At 48.2% G+C, this 23,572-nt stretch overlaps 1 protein-coding gene across 1 annotated transcript in view; it reads right to left on the bottom strand.

Annotated features, from left to right (window-relative positions):
- The window catches only part of LOC123035640 (polycystin-1-like), a gene marked incomplete at its 3' end in the record, with an annotated part of 33,651 nt that extends 12,656 nt beyond the window's left edge, over nucleotides 1-20,995 (bottom strand). The window contains exons 1-12 of the mRNA XM_044454053.1: nucleotides 20,728-20,995; nucleotides 19,687-19,919; nucleotides 18,006-18,770; nucleotides 15,506-15,637; nucleotides 14,975-15,150; nucleotides 12,749-12,885; nucleotides 7,768-11,435; nucleotides 6,708-6,863; nucleotides 4,038-4,184; nucleotides 2,863-3,145; nucleotides 1,940-2,062; nucleotides 27-151 (exon numbers count right to left, since the gene is read on the bottom strand). Coding sequence (XP_044309988.1) covers nucleotides 27-151; nucleotides 1,940-2,062; nucleotides 2,863-3,145; nucleotides 4,038-4,184; nucleotides 6,708-6,863; nucleotides 7,768-11,435; nucleotides 12,749-12,885; nucleotides 14,975-15,150; nucleotides 15,506-15,637; nucleotides 18,006-18,770; nucleotides 19,687-19,919; nucleotides 20,728-20,995 — 6,213 coding nt within the window. The remainder of the gene's footprint in view (nucleotides 1-26; nucleotides 152-1,939; nucleotides 2,063-2,862; nucleotides 3,146-4,037; nucleotides 4,185-6,707; nucleotides 6,864-7,767; nucleotides 11,436-12,748; nucleotides 12,886-14,974; nucleotides 15,151-15,505; nucleotides 15,638-18,005; nucleotides 18,771-19,686; nucleotides 19,920-20,727) is intronic.
- Nucleotides 20,996-23,572: the final 2,577 nt, after the last annotated feature.

The following is a 23,572-nucleotide window of genomic DNA, read 5'->3' as shown; positions in this document are numbered from 1 at the left end:
CAGTCTCCCCTCCACCAAGTCCTTACTTTATTCAAGAGGCTTATGAGAGCCAGGGAGTAGCCAGCCACCTCCTGCGGGTTTCCTTGCTGCACCACCGCTTGCAGCTCTGACTGGCTCTTGCCTTTCAACCAGCTGCTGATGGTCTCGAATCCTGACGGAAGGGTGGGCATGAGCAGAGTCAAGGTTCTGAAAAGGAACGGAGACAGATGGCTGGGGTGGGAAGTGATGGTTTGTGAACTCCAAAATAAGCACGTGTGACCCCCAACCCCCGCCCCCGTGGCCCCCCAAGGGGTGCAAATATGTAAACAGTTAATCAAAGAGCTTTCTCATCCCCTACAGTGGCAATTGCTACTATCTTAGTGGTCAAGGTATGTGCACAGACCTCAACAGATCTACTTCATAATTAAAGAGCCACATGGCCTTATTGTAATCTGAAGCCCCTATTTTTAAAGTCTTCATGCCCTTTCCCCTTATTCAAGAGAGCTGCACTGTATGAATTCAGCTTTCATTATAAGGTGCACGTTAATTTTCGCATAGCTTCACTAGACAGACCCAAGGAGGTGATGTAAAGGCAGAGATGTTGCTCCTCAAGCAACCTGCTTCTCCGTAGTGGAAGGCCCCTAGCTCAGCGGCTCTCAGCTCTGCTTGCAAAAGGCCCCAGGTAGGGCTGAGAAAATTTCCAGTCTGAGACCAGGGCCGTCTTAACAGCATGATGGGCCCCGGGCAAAGCAGTGTACTGGGGCCCCTACGACAACTACAACTACTGTTCATTCTGGAAGTTTTCCAATTTTCCAAGGGTTAACATACACAGATTAGTATGGGGCCCACGGGCAAGTGCCTATCAGGCCCATGGGTTAAGATAGCCCTGTCTGAGACCCCAAAGAACCGCTCACCAGTCACTTGTGGACACTTCTGAGCTAAACAGGCCTGTGATCTGACTTGGTATAACACGACCTCCTGTGTCTTTGATGAGAACGCTGATGGAGCTAAGCTGTTGCAAGTAGTCAGGGGGTGCTAATTTATGGTGGCAGTCTGAAGCATGGCTGCCTAGAAATAAAGGCTACTTGGGATCAGTAGGGTTTACATTTGGCAAAATGAGGTAAGGATTGGGCTGGAGGGTAAAGTCTGCCTTATAAACATACCTCCTTCCCTGGCAATGCATAAAAGCCATACTTGGAAACAGAAGGTTTTGCTACCATTGGGAAGGAATGCCATTCAAAAATCAGTGCCATAGTAATCCCACCACCATGAAACTGGCCACCAATTGAAGTCCAGGCCCAATTTAAGGTGTTGGTAATGACCTATAAGGCCCTAAATGGCTTGGGTCCGGGATACTTGAAGCAGCACCTTCTTCCCTATGTGCCTGCCCATCCCTTGAGATCGGAGGCAGAGGTCCTTTTCTGGGAACCCTCTTTCAAGGAAATCAGGAGGGTAACTACTTGGAGAAGGGCCTTTTCGGTGGTTGCACCCCAAATGTGGAATATGCTCCCCAGGGAGGTTCTCCTGGCACTGGTGCTCTATTCTTTTCAGTGTCAGGCAAAGACCCTTTTATTTTCCCGGCATTTTAACTATTAATTGGTTTTATTCTTGTTTTTACCATTATTTATTGGATGCAGTGTGTTGTGTGTTGCTGTTATGGTTTTTTTGTTCTTTGTAAGCCGTCCAGAGACATTTAGTAATGGGACGGCATAGAAAAACTTCAACTGAATAAAATAAACAAACAAATAAACTATTCCAAAGATAGCAGCACTGCAGCTTTTGGAATGGGAAGAGAATAGGGAATAGCTCAAATGCAAAGGATCTACGGTTAGGCCTGTCCCCAAAGGATCATGCATTTACTGGTTCAAAGCCAAGGTCTTGGCTCCCCGTGAGTCCCCCAGCTCAACCAGAATATTGATACTAGACTGATTGCCAAGAGTGCCCGCTGGCAGAAAAGTACTGAAGGAGGATCTGATGCCTCGGTACAAGCAGACGTGCCAGCAGTGACTGCTGTGAGGAGAACAGGTTTCAGCAAGCAGGGAGTAAATCAGTTGTACAGGGCTGCTGTCCTCGTCCATCCAGCCTGAAAGAGAACGGGCAGAAAATGTAGGGGGATGAGAAGATGGGGAGAAACCATGCATGAGTTCAGCTTGATCACACAGGCACAGGGATCAGTCCGCCTGTTTTTCTGACCAGCCTTTCCTTTCAACATAGCTGCACAGCCCTGGGTCAGGAGCAAACCTCCAGCAGCGCAAGCAATTTTTTTGCTTTCTACTTGTAGTAGTCAAGCATTCCAAATGGCACGTACGACCTGGGACTGCATATTTGTTTTATTTATTGATCTGTTTGTTCAAGGGATTTTTAGAGTGACTTTGATCGTATTATCTTCCCGAGGCAAAGTACAATCAATAAAATAATCTAATAAGATTACATGTGGGCAGAGCCATCCTGTTGGGTGTAGTAGGGAGATCCAGAGGGAAAAGCTGGGCTGACACCAAGAACAGGCATGGTTGGGCATCTGCTGGGCACCTGCTAAGGATCAGCAGGAGCCCACTGACAGCAGCTCCATCACCGCTACTTGCTTGTTTACCCGCCTTTCGCTCTTCTGATGACAAGCAGGAGGGGAAGAGGCTACTGCCTACTGGCTCCCTGGCTCTGTATTTCAAGCAAGCAAGTGGCAGCAGTGATGAGAGAGCAGAGCAGGAGGGACAGGAGCTGGTGGCAACAGCCGGGAGAAGCTAGGGAAGCACTGAGGTGTCTTGCCCAAGGCCCCCTCAAAGCCTAGGACAGACGAAGCTGGAGTGGCCGGATGAATTGGAGGTTGCCGTCAGAGGTCACTTGAATGGTGGTGGGAGAAGGGGAGGAATCCCTTGTGTCGCTTACCCGTGCACTGGACTCTCACTAGCGTCTCCAAGATATAGATGTTGTCTTCTGGTGTCAGGCTGCAGACCCCTCCCCTGGGTGGACGGTTTGGGGGAAGAGTGATGCTGGCTTCTCCCTGCAGCTGTTTTGTGGGCTGAGTGACTAACACAGTGAAAGTGTAATCCATTCCATCTTGCAGGGCCTCTTGCCTGATCACCAAGTCTCGATTCGAGTCCCCTGTTGAGGTGGTCACCTTGTCCAAGGTCAACGTTTGGCCACCAGAGTTCTCAGCTCTCCACTTGAACTGCAGGGATTAGAAAAGGGTGTTTGCAGACAGCAGAGATGACCCAACCAGAAATGCACGTTCTTTAAGCTTGGCTCTGGAAAGAAGGCAGGGTGAGCAGCTGCTTTAAGAACAGGAGAGTTGCCTTCCTGGAAAAGACAGAGAGCCTGAATAAGATTGTACTAAAAGCATATTTTAGTATTAAGCAGCTTTTAAAAAAAGTTTTGAAATAGCAGCCCTGTTCAGGATTTGAACCATGAGGGAAGAGGGGAAGTTTTCCACCCTTCCTAACATGCTGCAATCGTGATGAAAGGCAGCTTCCATTCCATGCCGAACGGCAGCTGTAGGATAATTCTTTTCAAGATAGTAACCCTGCAGTCCTGCTCCCCACATCTGAAGTTCCTCAAAGACCTCGAGTGATGCTAAATTATGCATCGAACAGCGTGCAATTTGCCCCTAACATCCTAGTGCAACATACTGTTTCCACCTGTGACAAGCCAGATGCCTGGGAGCGCTTACAGTTGCAGACACAGTGTATGGATCCCAAATATCTGAAGATAATAAGCTGGGGGTGGTGGACAGAAAGGAAGGCGCTGTAGCATTTGGTGATGATGACACCTCTCCAAATATGCTGGGGGTTCTACAATAGATCACCTTTCTTAGGTCATGCCTCTTCCTCCTAAACTGCTAGAGCAGCCATTCCCAAATGGATGTGCTCCAGCTGTGTTTGACAGCACCTCCATCATCCTCAGACAGTATCGTCAATGGCCATGTTGGTCAGGGCTGATGGGAGCTGCAGTCCAACAAGCAGGAGAGCATCCAGCCGAGGACAGCTGGGCTGGATGGGTGTTCCTGCCAAGCACAGCAAACTCCCTGCTGCTGTAGACCCCGGAGCCAGGAAGGACTGCCTCACCCTTGTTCCGCTCTCACATTGCCCGGTGCTTCTGCATTGCCCAGACAGTACAACATGGCTGCTGCTGCTGACTTCATAGCTTGACAAAGCACTGCAGGAACGGCACTCCAGGTTCACAGGCAGGATCCGGCTGGATTCAATCGAAACCTGCCAGTAGACATCAAAGGCAATGTTGAAGTCAACCCCTAACCAAGACACAGCATGACTGGTTTGTAGATATGGAGCGATGCGCTCTAGCAAGAGAGGAGTAAGAAGTCCTACAAGCCACAGTTTTGTGCAATGCAGGTATCCCTGGTACCTCTCTCAGCCAAGACAGCAGAGTTGTAGTGAATTGTACATCAAAGTGTAAGCAATGTGGGTTCAGCCATACTGTGCTTGCCTCTGGACACAAAACCTTATATGTGGTCCTGGTGGGGCTTTCCAACTTCAGCTCAAGCGTATTTGCACCTGGGCATTCTTCAGTGGAGGTTGATTTTTTTTAATTCAGCACCCCTAATCCATTGAGCTTTGATCTCAGAGAGGAGAGAAAACACAGTTCGACAAGGCCCTCTTCTCTGTGTTTGATCCAGAAGGAAGGGAACCAACTGTCCAAGTCATTACGAAATTCAGTCATGTAAAGAGTAAAGCAAAGACGCAGAACTCAGGCCCCAGGGGCCAACTCCAGCCTTCTGGGGTTCCCAATCTAGCCTTCCAGGGGTCCCCAGAAGGCCCCTTTTTCCTGCTTTTACTTTGCCACAACCACCAATTCTTTGGTGGTCTCCTGGCTCTGGGACAGTTTTTTGGGGGGTTTTTTGCCTTCATTTAACAAAGCTGGAATGTCTTCCTTGAGGCTTAGTTACTTGCAGTAATTACCCTGATATGCCTGGTATTTTGAGTCTGACCACAGCTGGAATGTACCTCCTGAGAACTCCTCTGAAATAGAAGCCCTTGGACTGAACATGGTTCTGCTTCTGTACCCCAGAAGTAAAAGCAGCCACCCTCGTAGCAGATCCCTCAACGAGCTGAGCTCGCACCACCGCACCTGCCTGGAGGAAAGAGGGAAGAACCTGCACATCTCCAGCGAGCACAGTGCGTGTGAGCTGCCCTCTGGAAAAGGCGAGCACACGCTGAAGCAGTCAGGGCAGGTTCAGCCTCACAAAGAGATCGGACTCTGCGGTGCTTCCAGAGAGGGGGGTCCTGGCACTACATGGGGGGTCCTGGCACTATTCTGCTTATCCTTTGTTCATGGACTTTGTTGGTAGTGACAAAAGAAGATGGAAGAAACATGGAAACCGTGCGAGTGTTGCAAACAGAGGCTGGCAAGAGGGCGCTGAAACAGCTATTTCCAGCGAGGAGAGCCAAACTTATCTGTAAGGGTGATCTAATTCCAGGCTGAGTTCTACACTTTAGCCCATCCTTAGCCCCGTGGAAATGGGAAGCCATACAGTCCCTTGGCACCACAGAGACCCTTTCTTCCAAGCAGCCGCAGCACTGGTGTCTGTCCTTCAGGATAAACACCACCTTCCCCGCTTCTCACCTTTGGGAAAGGTGCATCAGCTCTAGTCATTATGGCTCAGTTTTGGCAATGCAGGCTTTCAAAGTGATTTGTGAGCAGCCGTGCACATATTTTGGCTAAGATGGGGTGGGAGCATGTATGTGTGCATGCTCACATGCACAGTTTTTTGTCCTGAGTACATTAGTGGCAAGTCTCCTCGGGGAATTTTTAGCTTTACTGCATGCACATGGAACAGAAATGCTGACTCTGTGACTCTTTCCCAGTAGTAACTTCATTCTTTCTGGAGGAATTGGTGTCAGGTCATAATTGGGAGGGCAAGAAAGTTCCAATAATATTCAAGGGAAAAACTAGACATCCGGGTGGGCAAAACACTGGTCTTCTGTGGTCTGTGCTACCGATCCTTCAATTCAGTAAAGTGGTGGTGATGATGATGATGATAGTGGTGATGATGACGGTGGTGGTGATGGTGATGATGATGATGATGTACAACTGGGGGAAAATAGCCTTTATAGTGGCTACAGGGAACCTAAAGGACCAAGTGAGCCTGTTTGCAAGCTCATGTTGACCCTTTTAGCATTCCATGGCCTCTGCAAATGCTAATTTAGTTTAGCTTTATTTTTCAGCACTTGAAAACTATGTACACAGCTGTTGCAGAGAAGCTTGAGCAGCCTCCAAACTGGAGCAGGGCAGTGGGGAGGAAGGATAATTTAATGCTTCTTGCCACAGTTCACAGAAAAATAACAGCCCCTGCTGGCTATATTTCACAGGTGTCAACGGAGGTTTCCCTTGAAAAGAAACACATTACTAGCATTCAGGCAGTTAAGTTATGGCTTATAGGTCCTGAAGCACAGAAAACACGGGATAAGATGTTGTGAAGCATCCAGAGAGCTTTTCTGCTGACAGAAAATCTATTCATTTCAAAAAATAAATTTAAAAAATAAATGAAATAATAAATTAGTAAGGTAAGGATTTATTTTTCTCGTCCCATATTTCTCATGTGAACATGCACATACACACCAGTTTTCAAACTGCGTTGTTTAAGTGAAGGATCAGAGCATTGTCCTACCATCCCAAGAGGGAGTATTTGAAGATGCCCAGCTTACATAAGCACCTGTCTACTGCACAGAGGAACAGAGGCTATGTGAGAATAGCGGAGGTAATATCACCAAGCTCACCATCTGCACTGCCCTAGCAGGATCTTTACCAGGCTTCTCCACAGTCAGGATGAAGCGATACGTCAGCCCCGGCTTCAGCGTGGCGTGTGGCACAGTCACCCTGTCCTTGCCTGCCATGCAAGGGAAGCCACACAGCGCTGCAGACACATTTGATCCCTGTAACAGAGAGAAACACAGAAACAAAGGAGTCGGCTTGCACTGAGTCAGACCCTGGGTCCACCTTGCCCAGTATTCTTGGCACTGGTTGGCAGCAGCTTTACCCGGAGATGCTGGGGATTGGTCCAGGGGCCTCTCTATGCGAAGCAGGCACTAATCCACTGAGCTACATCCTCCCTGATTCTTCCGCCCTGATGCTGGGAGTGGGGGAAGGAGGGCGCGTGAGGGCACAGGTCGTAACTTTTGAGACAGCAGGACTTGTATAATGGAAGTGGCTGTGGCTTCCTTTGCAAGAAGCAAGAAGTCCATCCTCCTGAACCTCTTCAGCTCTTGCTATGCTTTCTTGCTATGCTTTCCCAAACTGCAGGAGCTCAAAGGCATGTGAAAGAAAGGTCAGTCTTCTCCTGCAGTATGAATGAAGTGTGAACAGGGGATCTCTTTTGCTGTGATAGCCCTTAAATGACAGGTCTCAGGTCTGTGCCTACAATTCCTACAGAAATTTGCTTTGCACTTGTCTGTCACAAATAACCGAGCGAGGCTCCAAAGGACTGGGCATTTTGGAGGGCACTCATTCCTGAGGTTGCCTTTAGTCAGAGATGACTTGACGGCACAGAACATCACAAAGAGAAACAAGCACATAGTTTCAGTGCTGTGTGTTTGCTACCTCTTTCCCTGGGAATGAGACAATTCTAGGCCATCTTTTTCCTCTTTTCCAACAAGTCTTGGCTTGGGAGCAGAGATTAAGAGAAAGGGACACACCAAGAAAATGTGGTTGGATGAGCTGGTTAGTCTCATATGTTTGCAATATCTGACAGAAACTGTTAAAAGCTTCATATACAGGAAAACCATCTCATTAATTAATGACCTTGACTGATCAAATAACGTGCCTTATTGCTGTTATTACCTCAATTTCACAGTCCCACTGGAATACCAGGAAGGAGTCTCCATGTCCCACCGTATCAGGATCATACGATTTGCTTCCATCGAGAACCAAATCCAGCTTCGCTGTCCATCTCCTCCAGGAGCCTCCTTGGATGATTGGAACAAGCCTGCTGGAAAGCACAGTGAAGCTGCTGGAAGCCACCTGGGCCAGAGGAGTGCCCTCCAGAGAGACAGTGACGTGCAGGCAGTAGGGACCAGCATCCAGAGAGAGCCTGGGGAGCACAAGGCGAGGAGCTAGCATGTCTACGGAAGGTAAGGAGACCATGTTGGTCTTGGACGGATGATCACAGCAGGAGGCGTGGAATATCTCCCAGCAATACAAGGCTCTGTAAGCCGTACATCTTTTCAAGTCCACGTCAGCCTCAAAATAGCTGGGGTGGGATCTGGAGATCATAGAGGGAGGATCCACCAACTTCACCATGGGGCTTTCACAGAGCAGCAGCTGCACGGTCACTTTTGACTGCACCAGGACAAAACTGACATTATTGTAGACTCGCACCTCCACTGAGAAATCACCAGGTTGGCGATACCTGTGAAATGCGCTCCAGTCTCCTTCCCTGGCAAACGTCTCATCCGAATCCCCAAACTTCCATTCCGTGCGAAGGTTGCTGCCTCCTGTCACCATCACCTCAAATGCCACCGTTTGATTGACAAACGTCCTAGTGCCATTGCTGAATAGAGAAGCAGCTGCTACTGGCAACTGCACAGCTCTTACTACTGTAAGCGCGTCTGCACATAACGTGTTGTGGGCCACTATCAGAATGGTCAAGTTGCCCTTGCCAGGAGGTGTATACAGAACCTGCTGGCCTGTGGCATTATACTCAGGAAGTCCAGAGAGCCGAAAGGTCCAAGAGAAGGTCACGTTCCCTCCAGCTTGCACGGCTGCTTTGAACCTAAGTTCCCTGTTGGCTTCCAGGATAGGTGGGTAATCATCTAGGAGATGCAGCCCCTTCACCTTCTCCAAGACATTCACCATGACCGTGGCTGTTTCATGACTAATGTCGTTGTAAGCAGATGCTTGCACCTGGTGGTAGCCTCTCAGGGGAAAAGCAGACTGGAAAATCCCCCCAGAACTTTCCTTGTGAATCCCGAGTGATGGGAAGAAGAGGGCAAACGTCACTCTGGACCCCTTCAAAACACGCAGCAAAAAGGTAACTTCGTCATCTGTGCACACCAGCCACTTGTCCACTGTCACAGCCAACTCAGCCACACGGTCTTGGACGGAGACGGTATCTAGAGTTGAGCTCTCACTGACATCATTCCAAACATGCAGAAACACTTGGTAGTCTCCATACTGTTCAAATTTATATGAGATATTCTGCCTATGGAAGAAGATTGGTTTCCACACTTCCGTTCTCCTTATCTGCCATTCCCAAGAAATATCAGAACCTGCAGCCACCATACCCAGAAATTCTGCAGAGGTGCCTGACTCCACGAAAAAGGGCTGAGTGGCTCCTCTCAGGCTAAAGTTTGCTCCAGACACAGGTTCTTGCACTCTGAATTCCATGGAGCCATTACTGGATCCCAGAACATTGTAAACAGTAACAAAAACTGGCTTGAGGCCCAGAGTGTTATAGACGTAAGAAAGTGAGGGTGTGGCAGTAGGCCAAAAGCGTCCATCCTCCTCCATCTTCCACAAGTAATGGAGATCAGTCCCAGACGTCACCGAGACATTCAGATGCACTGCCTTTCCCACTGCTACACTATTAGCGGCAGAATGAACCTTCACGCCACTCACTCTCTCCAAGACTTCCAAGGTAAGGTTGGTGGTGATTCCACCTAGTGCATTCCAAGCTTTCAGCTCCACCAGGAGTTCCCCGCTTCTACTGGGACAGAATAAGAACAACTGTCCTTTAGCAGTAACCAGGGGATTCTTTCCTTGCAAAGCAGCCCATTGGAAAGTAACATTGGAGCCATGAGTGACCTTGCCCAGGAGAGAGACGGGTTCAGCCACAGCCAGATACTTGTTCTGCACCCCGTGTTCACTGTGGATCTGCACTCCTTGGATCCTCATTTGGACCTCGATAGTGACATTTGCCTTCTCCATGCTCACCGCATTCTCAGCCTTGACAAATACCACAAAGGTGCCAGAGGTAGAAAAAGTGTGAGTGAAAATGGATGTTCCCTCTTGGAATCCAGTTCCTTCACCAACGGCCCAGCAATAGTGCACATGATCTCCTGCAGCTAAGGAAGCCGTGAGGGTGACTTCCTGTCCCGCCTCGCTCACTGGTGGCTCAGCATGTAGAGTCAATAACTGAACTGGATTCAGCACCATCATGGTCAGTGTAGCTGTCCTATGACTAACCAGGTTCTCACCCACGACTGTGATGGTCACCTCTCCAGCTTTCCGATAGGTGTGGGAGGCACTTTGACCCATCTGATGAGGGGAAGTATCTCCAAAATCCCATCTAAATGTAGCATTAGTGTCCCAGCTGATTTCTGCCATAAAAACATAGGAAATGCCCAGAGCTAGAAAGATGCCTGTTTCACCACTGTGGTGAATGGAAATAGTCCGAATCGCCTGCTCAGCTGTGACCATCACGGAAGCATTTTGCTGGCTTACCATGTTCCACACAGTCACTGTTACTGTATAGAACCCAGCCTCCAGGTACACAAAAGTGATTTCTGGAGCTTTAGAAGACACTGTGTCCTCACCAACACCAAAATCCCAGTGGTATTTGTACTGGTGCTGAGGGTCTGGTACTGGATCCACTTCAGCCACAAAGGAAATGGGTTCTCCTAAAGCTACAGCAGACACAAAGGCCGATAGCTTAACCGAGACAATTTTGTCCTCCACACAAATGGTTTGCTGATGGGAGGAACTGCTCACTGAGCCACAGACAGTGAGATTGAGCTGGTAACTCCCGGCTGCCATGTAGCTGTGAAGAACTGTGGAAGCTCCACGTTGAACATAAGGAGGGCTCCCATCCTGGAAATCCCAACAGAACATCGCCCCTTTTCCTGGTCCTGTTACAGCAGCTTCAAGCAGGGCTGGTTCCCCACTGGACAGGCAGGCAGGAACCAAGATGTGGGTTATCTTAAGTTTGTGAACCTCAGCGATGGTGGATGCAGTGGCAGAGGCAGTGGCCCCGTGAACTGTCACAGTCACCAGGTGTTTTCCTTCCGTGGCAAAAATATGAGAAACTACCCCCTGTGACAGATTGCTGTAGACGGTCCCATCCCCCATGTCGAAAGACCACCTGGTGTCTGGGCCAGAGATCAGCGTAGCATTGATGACGGTTGCTGAACCCAGTTCGCTGGGCCCACTACATGTTACACGCAGGCCCTTGATCCCTTCGCTGATGGACACAGAAGCCCCTGATGTCACCTCACTGAGATTGTTATAGGCCTTTAAGGCCACATTGTAAAGTCCACTCTTTCCGAAGGAATGGCACACAGTGGCATTTGGCCCCTCCTGCACGGGTGACCCATCCCCAAAGTCCCAGGAATAGAAAAGGCCGAAGAGGGAAGGAGACGCCAAGGCCTCAAACCGAGCAGCTTCGTTAACCAGCGGGGAAGCAGGATTGGTCAGGATCGTCACCACGGCTATGGGCATGACAGCACGGACTCTGGCCACCCGCTGGACTTGCTCATATCTGTTGAAGGCTTCCGCTTTGACAGTGTAGTCCCCTACAGGAATAAAGGTGTAAGGTGCATGTCAGAAGGAATAACTTTTCCAGAAACAGCATAACTTTCTCTTTAAAAATAATATTACTCGGGACTATTACTCCTCTTTCATTATCACATTTATACCCCTGCTTTCTTCAATAGGCACTCGAGTCACAATAAAACAAATGAATGCAATATAAGAAATTATCGGGGAAATAAAAATACTATATATAAGCACACAAAAAAGCAGATAAAATAACACAGCAGGATAGCAGCCATCCATAAAGAGCAGCAAAAGGAAATCATCTCAGCAGGATTGCGGCATGTATAAACAGGGAGGACTCCACTTGCTGAGAAAGGCTGAGGGAAAAGGGCTAGGCAGCCGCCTGTGAGGGCACTTTCAAAGCCTGGGCAGAGCCATGCAGAACGGCCTTTTGCATCTTCCCAGCAAATGCTTCCCAGATGTGGGAGGGGCACTGAGAAGGGCCCTACCCCAAAACACTGTGGCAAGTAGCTGGCAAGGCTTGAGGTCCCCCTAGTGCAACCTATAGGTGGGGAAGGGGCTTGTCAGAGATGCCCCCTGGCTCTCCCAGGCCACTAGACCACTTCGCTTTCTGGAGCAACACAAGAACAAGCAGGAAACCTCCTGCAGAGCCTCCTGGCGTAACAGCAAAACATCTGTTTCCTCCCTCCTTACATCGTGTTCCTGTCTTGGTCCTAATCTTCTATGGTTTTTTTGCCGAATATAAATGTTTCCATAAATAAAATAAACAATGGCATGCTAATCGCTAAGCTTTCTCATGCCATTCTTTTTATCCGTTGTGCCCTCTTTCCACGGTCTGCTCCTCCAAAAACACAGGACATCATAAACCTTGTGTGTTGTGCACAACTCAGGGCCAGCAGACCCAGCCTGGCAAGCCACAGGAGAAGATGGAGTCCCCTGCCAATTGGGAGAAGCCTTCCAAGGGTCCAGCTCGGATGCTGCCTTTGGGGGCCCTCTCTGCCCGCCCAGCTGGGAGGGTTCTTTCTGCTCCAGGTGGGGCCATAGGACAGAAGGCCGTCCTTGAGGTCAGCACGGGGGAGGTGGCACTCCAGGCCACTGGAAGGGGAGAAGTGAGGCTCGGAAGAGAGCCAGCTTTTGATGGTGAGGGGAACGCAGAGGCAATTTTAGCCTCCATGCTCTTCCCACACACAGTTGGGTACCCAGAACTTTTGCATTTCAGAAGAATACAGGCAACCGCACTGTATTAGGTCCCTAGTCTGTTAGGGGGCCATATAACGCTGTTGTTTTCCCAGCACCCAGTTATCTTCCAACAGCATCCCAGTTTTCCCACCTGGCTGAATGAAGACATGTGTCACTCTGGCTGACACTTGAACCCGTTCTGTCTGTGGATCTGGACGTGGTAGATGAGGGCTGTAAGGGGGAGCAAGCGTGCTCTCTACCTCTGGGCTGTTGTCACCGAAATTCCACCTGAAAGCAAAGACAGCTTGCCTCAGATATAACAGTGCACATTACAGGAAGGAAGGGGTTGGATATACTGGGAGCATCCCCCACAGGTTGCCTGGTAGTGTTTTCTGAACTCAGAGGATTTATTTGAATTCTCTTTGCAGAGTCTTGGAATTTGACAATCTGCACAGAATGTCTGCGAGAAATGCTTGTCAATCTGGAGCATCAAAAGCGAGACTGGGCAGCTTCTGGGAACCAGAAAGCGAGCCGCCATGATGTAGCTGAGTAGAGTGCTGGACTGGGATCCCAGAGATCCAGGTTCTAGTCCTCATTCAGCCATGAAACATAGAAATAGCACGAGTCAGAAGGGGCCTCCTGGGCCATCTACTTTGATCCCCGGCTCCTGCCGGCTCCGCTTATGACGTGCCTACCATGTGCGTGTCCAGTCTGTCCTTGAAGTTGACTTTGGGCCAGTCACTGACTCTCAGTCCAACCTACCTCACAGGGGGGTTGCGAGGATAAAATGGAGGAAAGGAGCAGTATGCAAGTTGCCTTGCATTCTCTGTACGAAAAATGTGGGATATAATAAATAAATTGGCTCGTATCTGTGTGAGCATAGACAGAGATCAGCAATGGCAAGTTTCTTTCCAGAGTTTCCTCTATGTCCCTTATCACTTCTGCTCCTCCCAGTAATTCTCCCGGACTATCCATCACTATCTCTGGCCTCTGCCAAAATTTCTGTATCCACAAGGTAGATTCAATCTCCGATGCCAAAAGTCAAGCAATATCTCAGTGCCTTGCATCGTAATTCCTGGTTGCACAATGCATTCTTTCAGCAGCCCAGATACCATTTGCTAAATTTATTCCCTTCCCGAGAGCCGTCCCTGGCACGGAGTGTCTTGTCTGTGGCACATTGCAATGTGAAAGATGAAGGCATCAGCAGAGCAAGTCACGGGCGAACGTATTAGGAGGCTTGGTTAAAAGCAATCCTGGCCCTGCACAGAGTGTTGGACTAGAATATTTTAAGTCCAGAAAGCCCAGAGCCATTCTCAATTTGTGACTGACTTCTGAGGTCAAAAAGGTGTTTTCCTCCGTTCCTTTGAGCGAGTGTCAGGATTTGGGTTTGTATATTTTCTCTCTCCCAAAGGAGGTGACTGGACTCGGTTGCTTGAGTCCCTTGGAGCAACCCGTTTTGCTGGCTGCCACATGCATGAGAGTCACTGTCTGTCTGTGGCCTGGACCGCATCATCTGCACTGCCGGGCGCTGGTTTGTGGATGTTCCTGCCCTGAGGCAGGAGCCTGGGCTGGACTGTTTCGGGTATGGCTTTATGCATGGAAAGGCTCAGACCTGTTGAAAGCTCCTGAAAGCCCGTGAGTGCTCCAAAGAACAGGGCAGGGGAGAGGTAGCGAGGCCTCTCCTGTTCTTAAGGGAAAATGGGAGGTTGTCTTATACCTGGTCGGACTATTTGTCCATCATAGCCCAGGACTGTCTGCTACGATGGGCACCAACCCTCCAGGGACCCTGCCAGTGTCCAGAGCATGGGTGGCTAACTAGCACACAGGAGCACTGGGACCCAGGCGTGCCACAAGGGTCAGTACAAAGGCACAGCGGAGCAGTCCAAAAGTCAGAGTCAGGAGCTGACGCACAAGGCAGAGTCCAGCCAGTTCTTATATAGCTCTTCCCCCAGGACTCCAGGTGGAGCTCATGAGAGCCCCGGTGGCTGCAGTAGGTTAGGGTAGTAATCCTGCCACTACCAGGGCTGCTGTGCTGGTCCTTGACCAGCAGAGGGAGCCCTGGAGCTGCCTCGGGTCTTGACAGGCTCAGAAAGAAGCTTTCCTCATCACCTCCTACTTGGGCCTTTTAACTGGAACTGGTGGGGTTGAACCTGCAGCTTTTGGAACACAGAGCAGGGGCTCTCCCACTGGCTCTGGGCTTTGGGCTGGATTCCACTTAGAATGAAAGGACCATAAGTGAGCACAAGTGGGGCTTTCCCACTGGTGCCATGTACCGAAATGACAGTGTGAGTTGCATTGAATAGAGAATTCGGCTGCTAGGATTATACCTGAGAGATGCCTCTGGAACCTACCCCGACTTCCTTGCCTTGCTCCTCACCTCACAGTAACGTCCACAGTAGTGTCCACTTCCACCTTGAAGATCACGGTCTGGACAACATTGACTTCCACAACTCCAGGGAGTCCCAGCAGCTCAGGGTTCGCCAAGGGGTTCACAGGCTCAACTGTGAGCACCAGTTCCAAAGATCTGACGCTCACTGGGTTCTTTGCGGTCAGCTGCGGACAAGAAGGAGAAACCCACAAGAAAACTCATAATGCCCCCTGGAACCCAAACAGCATAAGCACCTGCCAAGAACGTTCGGCTTAGCTGCCTGTTAGCATCTGCAAATAGCTGCAGAAGAGAGTAAGCCAAGTCAGAAGTCCCTGGTTCAAATGCTCTGAATAGCCTTAGGCAAGCCAGTCTCGATCAGTCTGTCTTCTGCCCTTTGTAAGTTAGAGGCAATCGTGCTGGTCCCCTGTATGACATGCACATTGCTATACAATAAGTATTATTTCACACCCCCGAGATGACCACAGAGGCCTTGCTCTGCCACGTTTTTCTTCCCACTTTTGTTTAGCATTGGTTCCTCACCTTTAGTTGATATGTGGCAGATTTCCTAAATCTGACACTGTAGCTCCGGCCATTATAGGCAAGCATGTCCATGTCATCTATTACCCAGGTATAAGAGACGGAGGAACCTTGGCTGATCTCAGCAGTAAACTCCTGGTCAAAGCAAAGAAGTCATGTGATTAGAGTGGGCCAAGACTTGGTTCAGCCATGCTGACTGGCCTTTGGACTAGGTAACGGGGAGGGGGGCAGTCAAGGAGCACGAGACATTGAATTGCCTCTCAAGAGCCCTTTCCCAGTTCCTAATAGCTGAGGAACAAACAAAACAAAATGTATAAAATTGTCCTTTATTCAGAGATTCCATATGCAAGGAGAATAAAATAAATCCTGGAATCTGATGTGGCATCTGGCATGCTGAATATCACGTTATTTTTTTAAAAAAACTAAAAGAGAAACCAAGTTTCTAGCTATAAGTTATGATTTCAGAGAACTTGGAAAAACATTCCACTATTGGCTGCTGAGAACTCAGAAACCAGAGTACTCTGCAGCCAAAGTGCACTGGTTAGGAAATTCCAGGGATCTGGGACTCAGGTAACTGAGCATTGCTGAAGTCCCTGCCCATTTTCATAGCTCCAAGTTCTTGTTTATATCCTGTCTGCACTTCAGAGCCATGTCTCCTTTCCTTTGTCTGGGCTACTATTCCTGTTCACGCTCTGTAAAGCCACAAAAGAACTGTTATATTACATTCCTTCACCAAGTTACCCAGGAGCAAACCTCACTGCATTCAGTGAGGTTTACCTTTGAGTAAACACATACAAGAATGCAATGTGAATTAACTTTTTCTCCTAAACTATAAACTATGTTTACTAAACCTCACCAGCCTGACTGGTTTCCTAGAAAAACCTAGCTGGCCAGACCATGGGTCATCCTATAAACAAGAGCAAACAGTTATTTTACATCTTTCTGTTGGAAAGAAGCATTTTTCATTACTCCTTTCCTTCATAAAATTAGTTTCTGGACTCTGCCTGACTTAGCATAGCTTTTTTCAAAGTGGTAGCCTCCTTCATATGCCATTGGTGTATTAAACCAGTCCGAGACCACAGTGAGCAATGGTCTAAAATTTTTAAATCAAGCAAGCAAGCAAGCATTGGACTACAACGCCCAGTAGATCCCAGCCACCTTTGCTGGTTGAGACATTGTGAGAGTTCTGCTGTAATACATCTGGAGGGCACCAGGTTGGGGGAGGTTGGATTAGCAGACTGGACAAGAACATCAGAAGGTCTCTGGCCAGCGTCGGATTCCTTAACCGTAGGATGGGCTATAGCAGTGGTGGTGAACCTATGGCACGCGTGTCACACTGGGCAGGCAGAGCCCTCTCTGTGGACATGCAAGCCAAGTCGCCCCAGGGTCACCCCAGCAGCCGAGCATCGGATACCAGTGCACACAGGGGCCATGCGCGTGCTCGGAAGGAGTAGTGGCGCCAGGCGATGGCATCACAAGACGTGACTCAGTAGGCATGACTCGTCCAAGCTTTCGCGTGGCTGGTCAGAGCACTCCCAAGGACACACACACACACACACACGTATTTTCTTGGACTGGCTGCGAGTTGTTTTTTCTAAAGTAAAACCTCAATTTTCAGGTTTTATTGCAGTGTTGGCACATTGCAATAAATGTGTCTTGGGTTGCACTTTGGGCACTAGATCTCTAAAAGATTCACCATAACTGAGTTGGAGTTAGAAAAACGAGGTGTCCTGGCATGATTTTGATGGCTGGAATGTGGTTAAAATGTGCAGAAAGGAGGAGCGGAGCAGAAAAACCTACCCAAGGAAGGCTTTCTCAAAATTGCATTATTTCCCCAATGGTATTTTACCCCTATATTAGGGTTAGGGGTATGCCCCAAGGTAGGGTTAGTGTTACAAAAACGTGGCATTCTGGCATGATTTGGATGGTTGGAATGTAGTTAGAATGGGCAGAAATGATGAGCTGTGCAGAAAAGGCTGCTCAAGGAAGGCTTTTTCAAAATCGCCCCTTTCAATGGCATTTTACCCCTGTATTTGGGTTAGGGTTTTGCACCAGGGTTGGGTTAGGGCAGTGGTTGCGAACCTATGGCATGCGTGCCACAGCGGGCACACAGAGCCCTCTTTGTCAGCATGTGAGCCGCGTCGCCCCGCCCCTGCGTCGCCCCAGCAGCCGAGCATCTGATCACAGCACACATAGGGGCCATGCGCATGCTCGGAAATGAATAGCGGTGCCTGATGATGCCGTCCTGAGCAGCGACTCATTAGTCATGACTCATCTGAGTATTCGTATGACCAGTCAGTGTGCTTCCAAGTAATATATATATATATATATATGCTTGGACTGGCTGTGAGGCTTTTTTCCTAAGCTAAAACCTCAGTATTCAGGTTTTATTGCAGTGTTGGCACTTGGCGTCTAAAAGGTTCTCCATCACTGGCCTATAGGATGATGCAGCAATTAAATACAGGGGTAAGCACGGGAGTGGCACCATCATTCCATAACCCACCTTGGACTCATCCACTTGCATCCGACAGGGACCCGGGGGCACCACATGAAGCCCCTCGATGGCATCATAGGCTTGGATCTTCACGGACAACTTCTGGGCACTGACCTCATTGGAGGCCAGGATGTCCAAGATCTCCTCTTCTCGAGGCTCGCCCAGAACAAGCTGCACCGAGGAGAACCACGTGTCTCTAGTCTCTCTGATGCAAGCAGGGACAAGGGCTGCGAGGCCCGCTGGGCAAGTGGCCACAAAAGGCACCCCAGCTTTGTCCACGGGCGACGTCCAGCGAGCCACGGCATTGCAGCCGGCGGCGATCTTGACGACCAGTGCGAGCTTCTGCTTCGTGACCACGTTGAGCTTCCCGCCAAGCGGCACCGGGTAGATAAGCTGCAAGTCGCTCACTTTTGAGCGCACCTGCGCTGCGCAGCGTGCCTGTGTGCCCCCGACAGCTTTGCCCGCTGCTGCCGCCGCGTGGGTGCGCGAGCCCAGTTCCACCTTGTAGTCCTGCAGTGGAGCGTTTGCCAAGCTCCTCACTTCCCGGGCAAAGATCACTTGCAGGTCACAAATCACATCATCCACCCAGGCGGGGTTGGGAAGCCCGGCAACTTCTCCTTCCCACCAGCCGTCCTTCGTGAGGCTCATATAACTTTGCCGCCAGTGGGAATCTGCGTGCGGCTGGCAGTGCAGGAAGGAGCCCGCACCAGCATTGTGCTGGATCCCCAGGATGTCATCTGGATAGACAGAGATTGCTTCCTTTGGGAGGAGAACCTAAAATTCACAGAAAACCCAGATCTCATCAAGAGTTTGGGGGGCATTTCCCCTTTCTCAGGGGCCAGCTGCTAAGCAGCCCCTCATGCTTGCATTGCTCCAGGTGATGCATGAGTGGCCCAAGGATGGCTCGTTTGTTCATGTGTTAATGATGAAGAACAGGTGCTGTGTTGCAAGAATAGTCCAAGGACACTTTAAAAGCATTATTTCCAGGCACGTGATCACATGTGATGGCCTTCTTAATGCCCAAGACAAATTGTATAGGCCGGTCACTGATGCTTCAGCTATTTTTACGGAGCTGCGGTATTGGGTTTGGGTGGGGGTTCTACTTGGTTTTAGTTATTTTAAATAGTTCAAAATGTGTGTGAGTCAATTTTGCTGTAAGTTGCCTCGAATCTTTATTAAATCAAAGTGCCTCAAATTTAAATCCCAATGTATTGTGGCAAGAGTTCTCATATGGCATTCTGTGGGCACAGGCAAGGGGCCTCTTCCTCCGACATCTGAACCCTGCGTGTGCATCGGAGGAACTGGGCCCTTGCCCGCCAAGCTCACGCCATCGTACATCTGCTCGTTTCTAAGGTAGCCTTGCCCACCTGCTGCCGTCCAAATGCCATGCTGGCTAAGAACGACGAGAGCTGCAGCCCGACACATATGGGGGGCGGCAGGTTGGGGAGGGCCGCTCTGAGTTACCACCAGACTCCCTGGGGCCTTGACACCACATTCAAACATGACTGACCTTCTTAAAAGAACTGCTTCCTGTACATCCAAGACCAAAAAAGGGGCTATTTGGAAAAGCTCAGGGCATCAGTGACAGAACTGTGGAAAATGCTAAAAGAAAACTGAAAGAATTATAGGAAACACCAAGAGAAAGGAAGGCCTCTGTGAAACTCAGAAGAAATTTCCTAGGCATACTTACATGGATGTGGATGTTTTCCCTGCTGGGAGTGATCAGTACAGGAAGATCTGCCCCTAGAGAATAGAATGGGGAGGCCCCTTTGTACCGTGGGGGGTACGGGAACTGCCGGCTGTAGGCAGTCGTGTTCTCAAAAGCATACGGGCTGCAAGGACTGAGGTTGGTCAGACACTGATCCTTCAAAGGGCACCACTGCTGCCCAGTTGGGCAGCTACCCATGGAGCTGCAGAGCAGATCTGAGTGACAACAGGCAAAAGGCGTACGGAGCAGTTTGCACCCTGGGAAGAAAACATGATCACCGCATTACCCCACACTCGCAGGAAGATACACACAGCCAATGATGGGGAACATGCAGGAGGCAAATCCTGAAATTTTGCAATTGCTCTATATTCTGTACAAGGGATTACAAAAATTTTTGAGAAGATGTACAAATTGCAGCCACCAGTATTTCATTCATATTTACTATTCATATTCATATCCATTTATTCATATTTACTATTCCAGTCAGCAGATGCACAGAGTATAGTTTAAGTGCTGCACCTTAATGCAGATGAATGCCATTGGAAGGAAATTCAAATTATGAAAAGAAATTAACCAGAGAAAAATGGAAGTAAATTTATTTTCTTCACTTTGAAAAAAAGATAGGGGAATACAGCAGCTTAAAAAAAAAAACTGCTATGAAGCATACTGATAAGACCTGCTCTGTGGCATCAAGAGAAGGACAAAAAGCAGATGGCTTCCATTTGTATATGCATATATTGAGATTAAATATTAACGGAAAACATCCTCCATGAAAAACAATCATGCAATGGATAAAATAGTAGCGAATGCTTTTGGAATGTTATTCCTTTCTAGTTTTGACATCTGATCGATTCTTGCCATAGCGCAAGAGACTCTGCTAGTCCTTTTAGCTCTAAGATTCCACGAAGTCTCCAGGATTCTGAAACAACCGCAAAGGCCTTAGTTGCCACAGGCAGCCAAGGAAAAGCCGTAAGCAAAGCTGAGCTTGCGAGGCAGGCAGCCGACAGGACAGGCCCCCCTTACCTGGTGGGATCAAGTGCTGCCCGGGGCTGCAGTATGGGCGGAAGATCTGGAAACGGGCTTGCACCGGCTTCTTCACCGCTTGCACAGCAAAGTCTATAGAGGCGATGGTTCCATTGTGACTGAACCAGAGGCCGGGAAAGAGCATCAGCTTCGAGACAAAAGTAAGGGAGGACATGCATGATATGCGTGGAGCTGAACTCATGGCGAAGCTGCCGAGCAGCAACGGCTCTCCACCTCCCTGTCTATAGGTGCAGCATACAAACGGCATATTCGGTTAGCAAAGCTGAAAGTGCAGGTTTCCACAAATCTTCCAGTATCCCCGAGGCACAAATAATTGTGTGACTGTGCTAGGATTTCCTGGGAATTTTCCATTTACATAGATGTTGGATGGTGTTGTCCATATATGCCCAGCTGCCCCTTGAGATCAGCAGGAGAGGCCCTCCTCCGGGAGCCCTCAGTGAAGGAAATTAGGAGGGTAGCTACTCGGAGGAGGGCTTTCTCAGCGGTGGCGCCTAAGTTATGGAATGCGCTCCCCAGAGAGGTCCGCCTGGCGCCGTCGTTATTTGTTTTTCGGCGCCAGGCGAAGACCTTTTTATTTATGCAGCATTTTAAATGTTAATATTATTGAATTTTATTCGGCCAGGGCGGCTTATTTTATTTTACTGTATATATTTTAATTGTCATTGTTTTGATGTATTTTGTATTCGATGTTGTAAGCCGCCCCGAGGCCTTGGCAAGGGGCGGCATAGAAATGTTTTAATAAATAAATAAATAAATAAATATATATTTTAATTGTCATTGTTTTGATGTATTTTGTATTCGATGTTGTAAGCCGCCCCGAGGCCTTGGCAAGGGGCGGCATAGAAATGTTTTAATAAATAAATAAATAAATAAATAAATAAATGCTGTTAACAAGCAGATTGCCAAGAGTTACAACTCTAACCGGTTCCTAGACAGGACTCATATTAAATCAAGGGATGCTTGACATCTGATTGGCTCCATAACTAATGGATCTAAGACACTGCCATGTATCATGTCCAGACGTTTTATCTCTTTGCTATAACCTGAATGTATATTTGCTCAGAAATGTGAGGACAGCGGAAGTCACTTTCTTTCCCCCTTTATCTCACTTGAAACATTAGTATTGCTTCCCATTCTGGAGGATGGCAGTAGAATACAGAGCCATTCCTAGTTATCAGAGAAGCTAAATCTTTTACAATCAACGAGCTCCTATGATCCTGAGATGTTAACCTTCATCATTTTTGAAAAATGGCCCAGAAATTGTCAAGAAATAGGACTCATGCAGAGTGAAGAATATCTTGAATTTCCTTGAAGAATATCTGACTGTGACCCTGTCCATTAGCTTATGTATTCCTCAAGGTTTCTTAGCAATACGTTCTGAAATTGGGAAGGCATTTATGTTATCTCCAACTAGTACACAAATAAACTGATCCAGGAAATCTATTAGGTATTACCTCAATATTGCTGGCTCCCGAGGAAGGAGCTGGCTTTCTGATGCTGATGTTCTTCACATCATAGACACTGCTAAACATTGGCATCCCTGTCAGAAATACATTTGGGCTTGGAAGTGCAGCTGTAAATATAGAGTGCAAAAAGAGTAATTTATAATGAAATTCCATGGAGGTCTACACAGAAATAAGACCCACTGGGTTCAAGAAGGGGTACCTCAAGGTTTGTATGTCTGGAATTACTGCCTTCAACTTTTACCAAATTCTATTGTTCCCTAAATTATCATGTTTCACATCAGAAGAGGGAAGCAGACAATAGTATAAACCTTCAGTTTTGCCTCTGTGTCTAACTTTTTGTGAGTTATTTTTAGCTTTATTTTTTAGCTTTGTGATGAAGCCAGAAGGAGATAAACGGATCAACAGCTGATTAACTTAAGTAGAAAAGCTTTAAACATGTAATATGTGCAGGATTTCCCTTTTAATTATGAGCTGAATGCTTAAAGAACTCAAAATGATTTATTTTCATATTTATTCATATATTTAAGTTACATCCTGTATCGTCCATCCAGCCAAGACGCTCAGAGCAGTTTACATACTGGTGAAAGAAAGCTGCCTTTGGTAGAGCCATGCTATTTTTTTCTCAGTAAGTGCATTGTTAACTATTCTAGTCTTCAGAATGCTTTCCAACAATTAGCATGAAGCATAAGTTAGGCTGAGCAGCTTGTAATTTCCTGGATTTTTACTCTGTATTCCTTCTTATAAATTGATGTTGGATTAGCTTCCGCCCAACCTTCCATAAGGGGATTTTTTTAAAGGATGTTAGGGCAAGAAGGCCACACATTTCACACTTTTGGTCCTTAAAGAACGTTGTGGTGGTTGCTATTTGACCTCACTGACAATCCATTCTAAAGATCCACCAAGGTGGCTCACATGTCCCTTTCTCTGGAATTCATTTTATCTTCACAGCAACTACCCTGTGAGGTAAGTGCTGTAAGTAAAACTAGAGTAGAACCAGTTGCCTAGAGAGGTGGTGGGCTATCCCACACTAGAGATGTTCCAAAAGAAACTGGACAGTCATGGTGTGAATTGGTGTCCTGCAACAGCAGGGGGTTGGACCTGAGAGCCTTCTTGTTCCCTTCCAGCTCTGCTATTCTATGACTCTATGATAAGCAAGGCTGGGAGTTCATGTCCAGCCCAAGTCACCCAGTAAGCTTCACAGCTGAGTGGGAACTAACATTTGAATTCCAGTTCATCACTTCAGCTCATGAGGGGAATGAAACCTCTTTCCATCTGGTGAATATCCAGGATCACCCTCTTCTTGCATGCAGTTTTGTGTACCCCGATAACCCAAAGGTACAGTACCTCCAGCTGCATTT

This window comes from Varanus komodoensis, unplaced genomic scaffold, assembly GCF_004798865.1.
Source record: "Varanus komodoensis strain SLA01 unplaced genomic scaffold, ASM479886v1 scaffold7_1, whole genome shotgun sequence".
NCBI lineage: Eukaryota > Metazoa > Chordata > Lepidosauria > Squamata > Varanidae > Varanus > Varanus komodoensis.
Note: the sequence above shows the minus strand (reverse complement) of the source record. Positions and strands in the feature narration are given on the sequence as shown.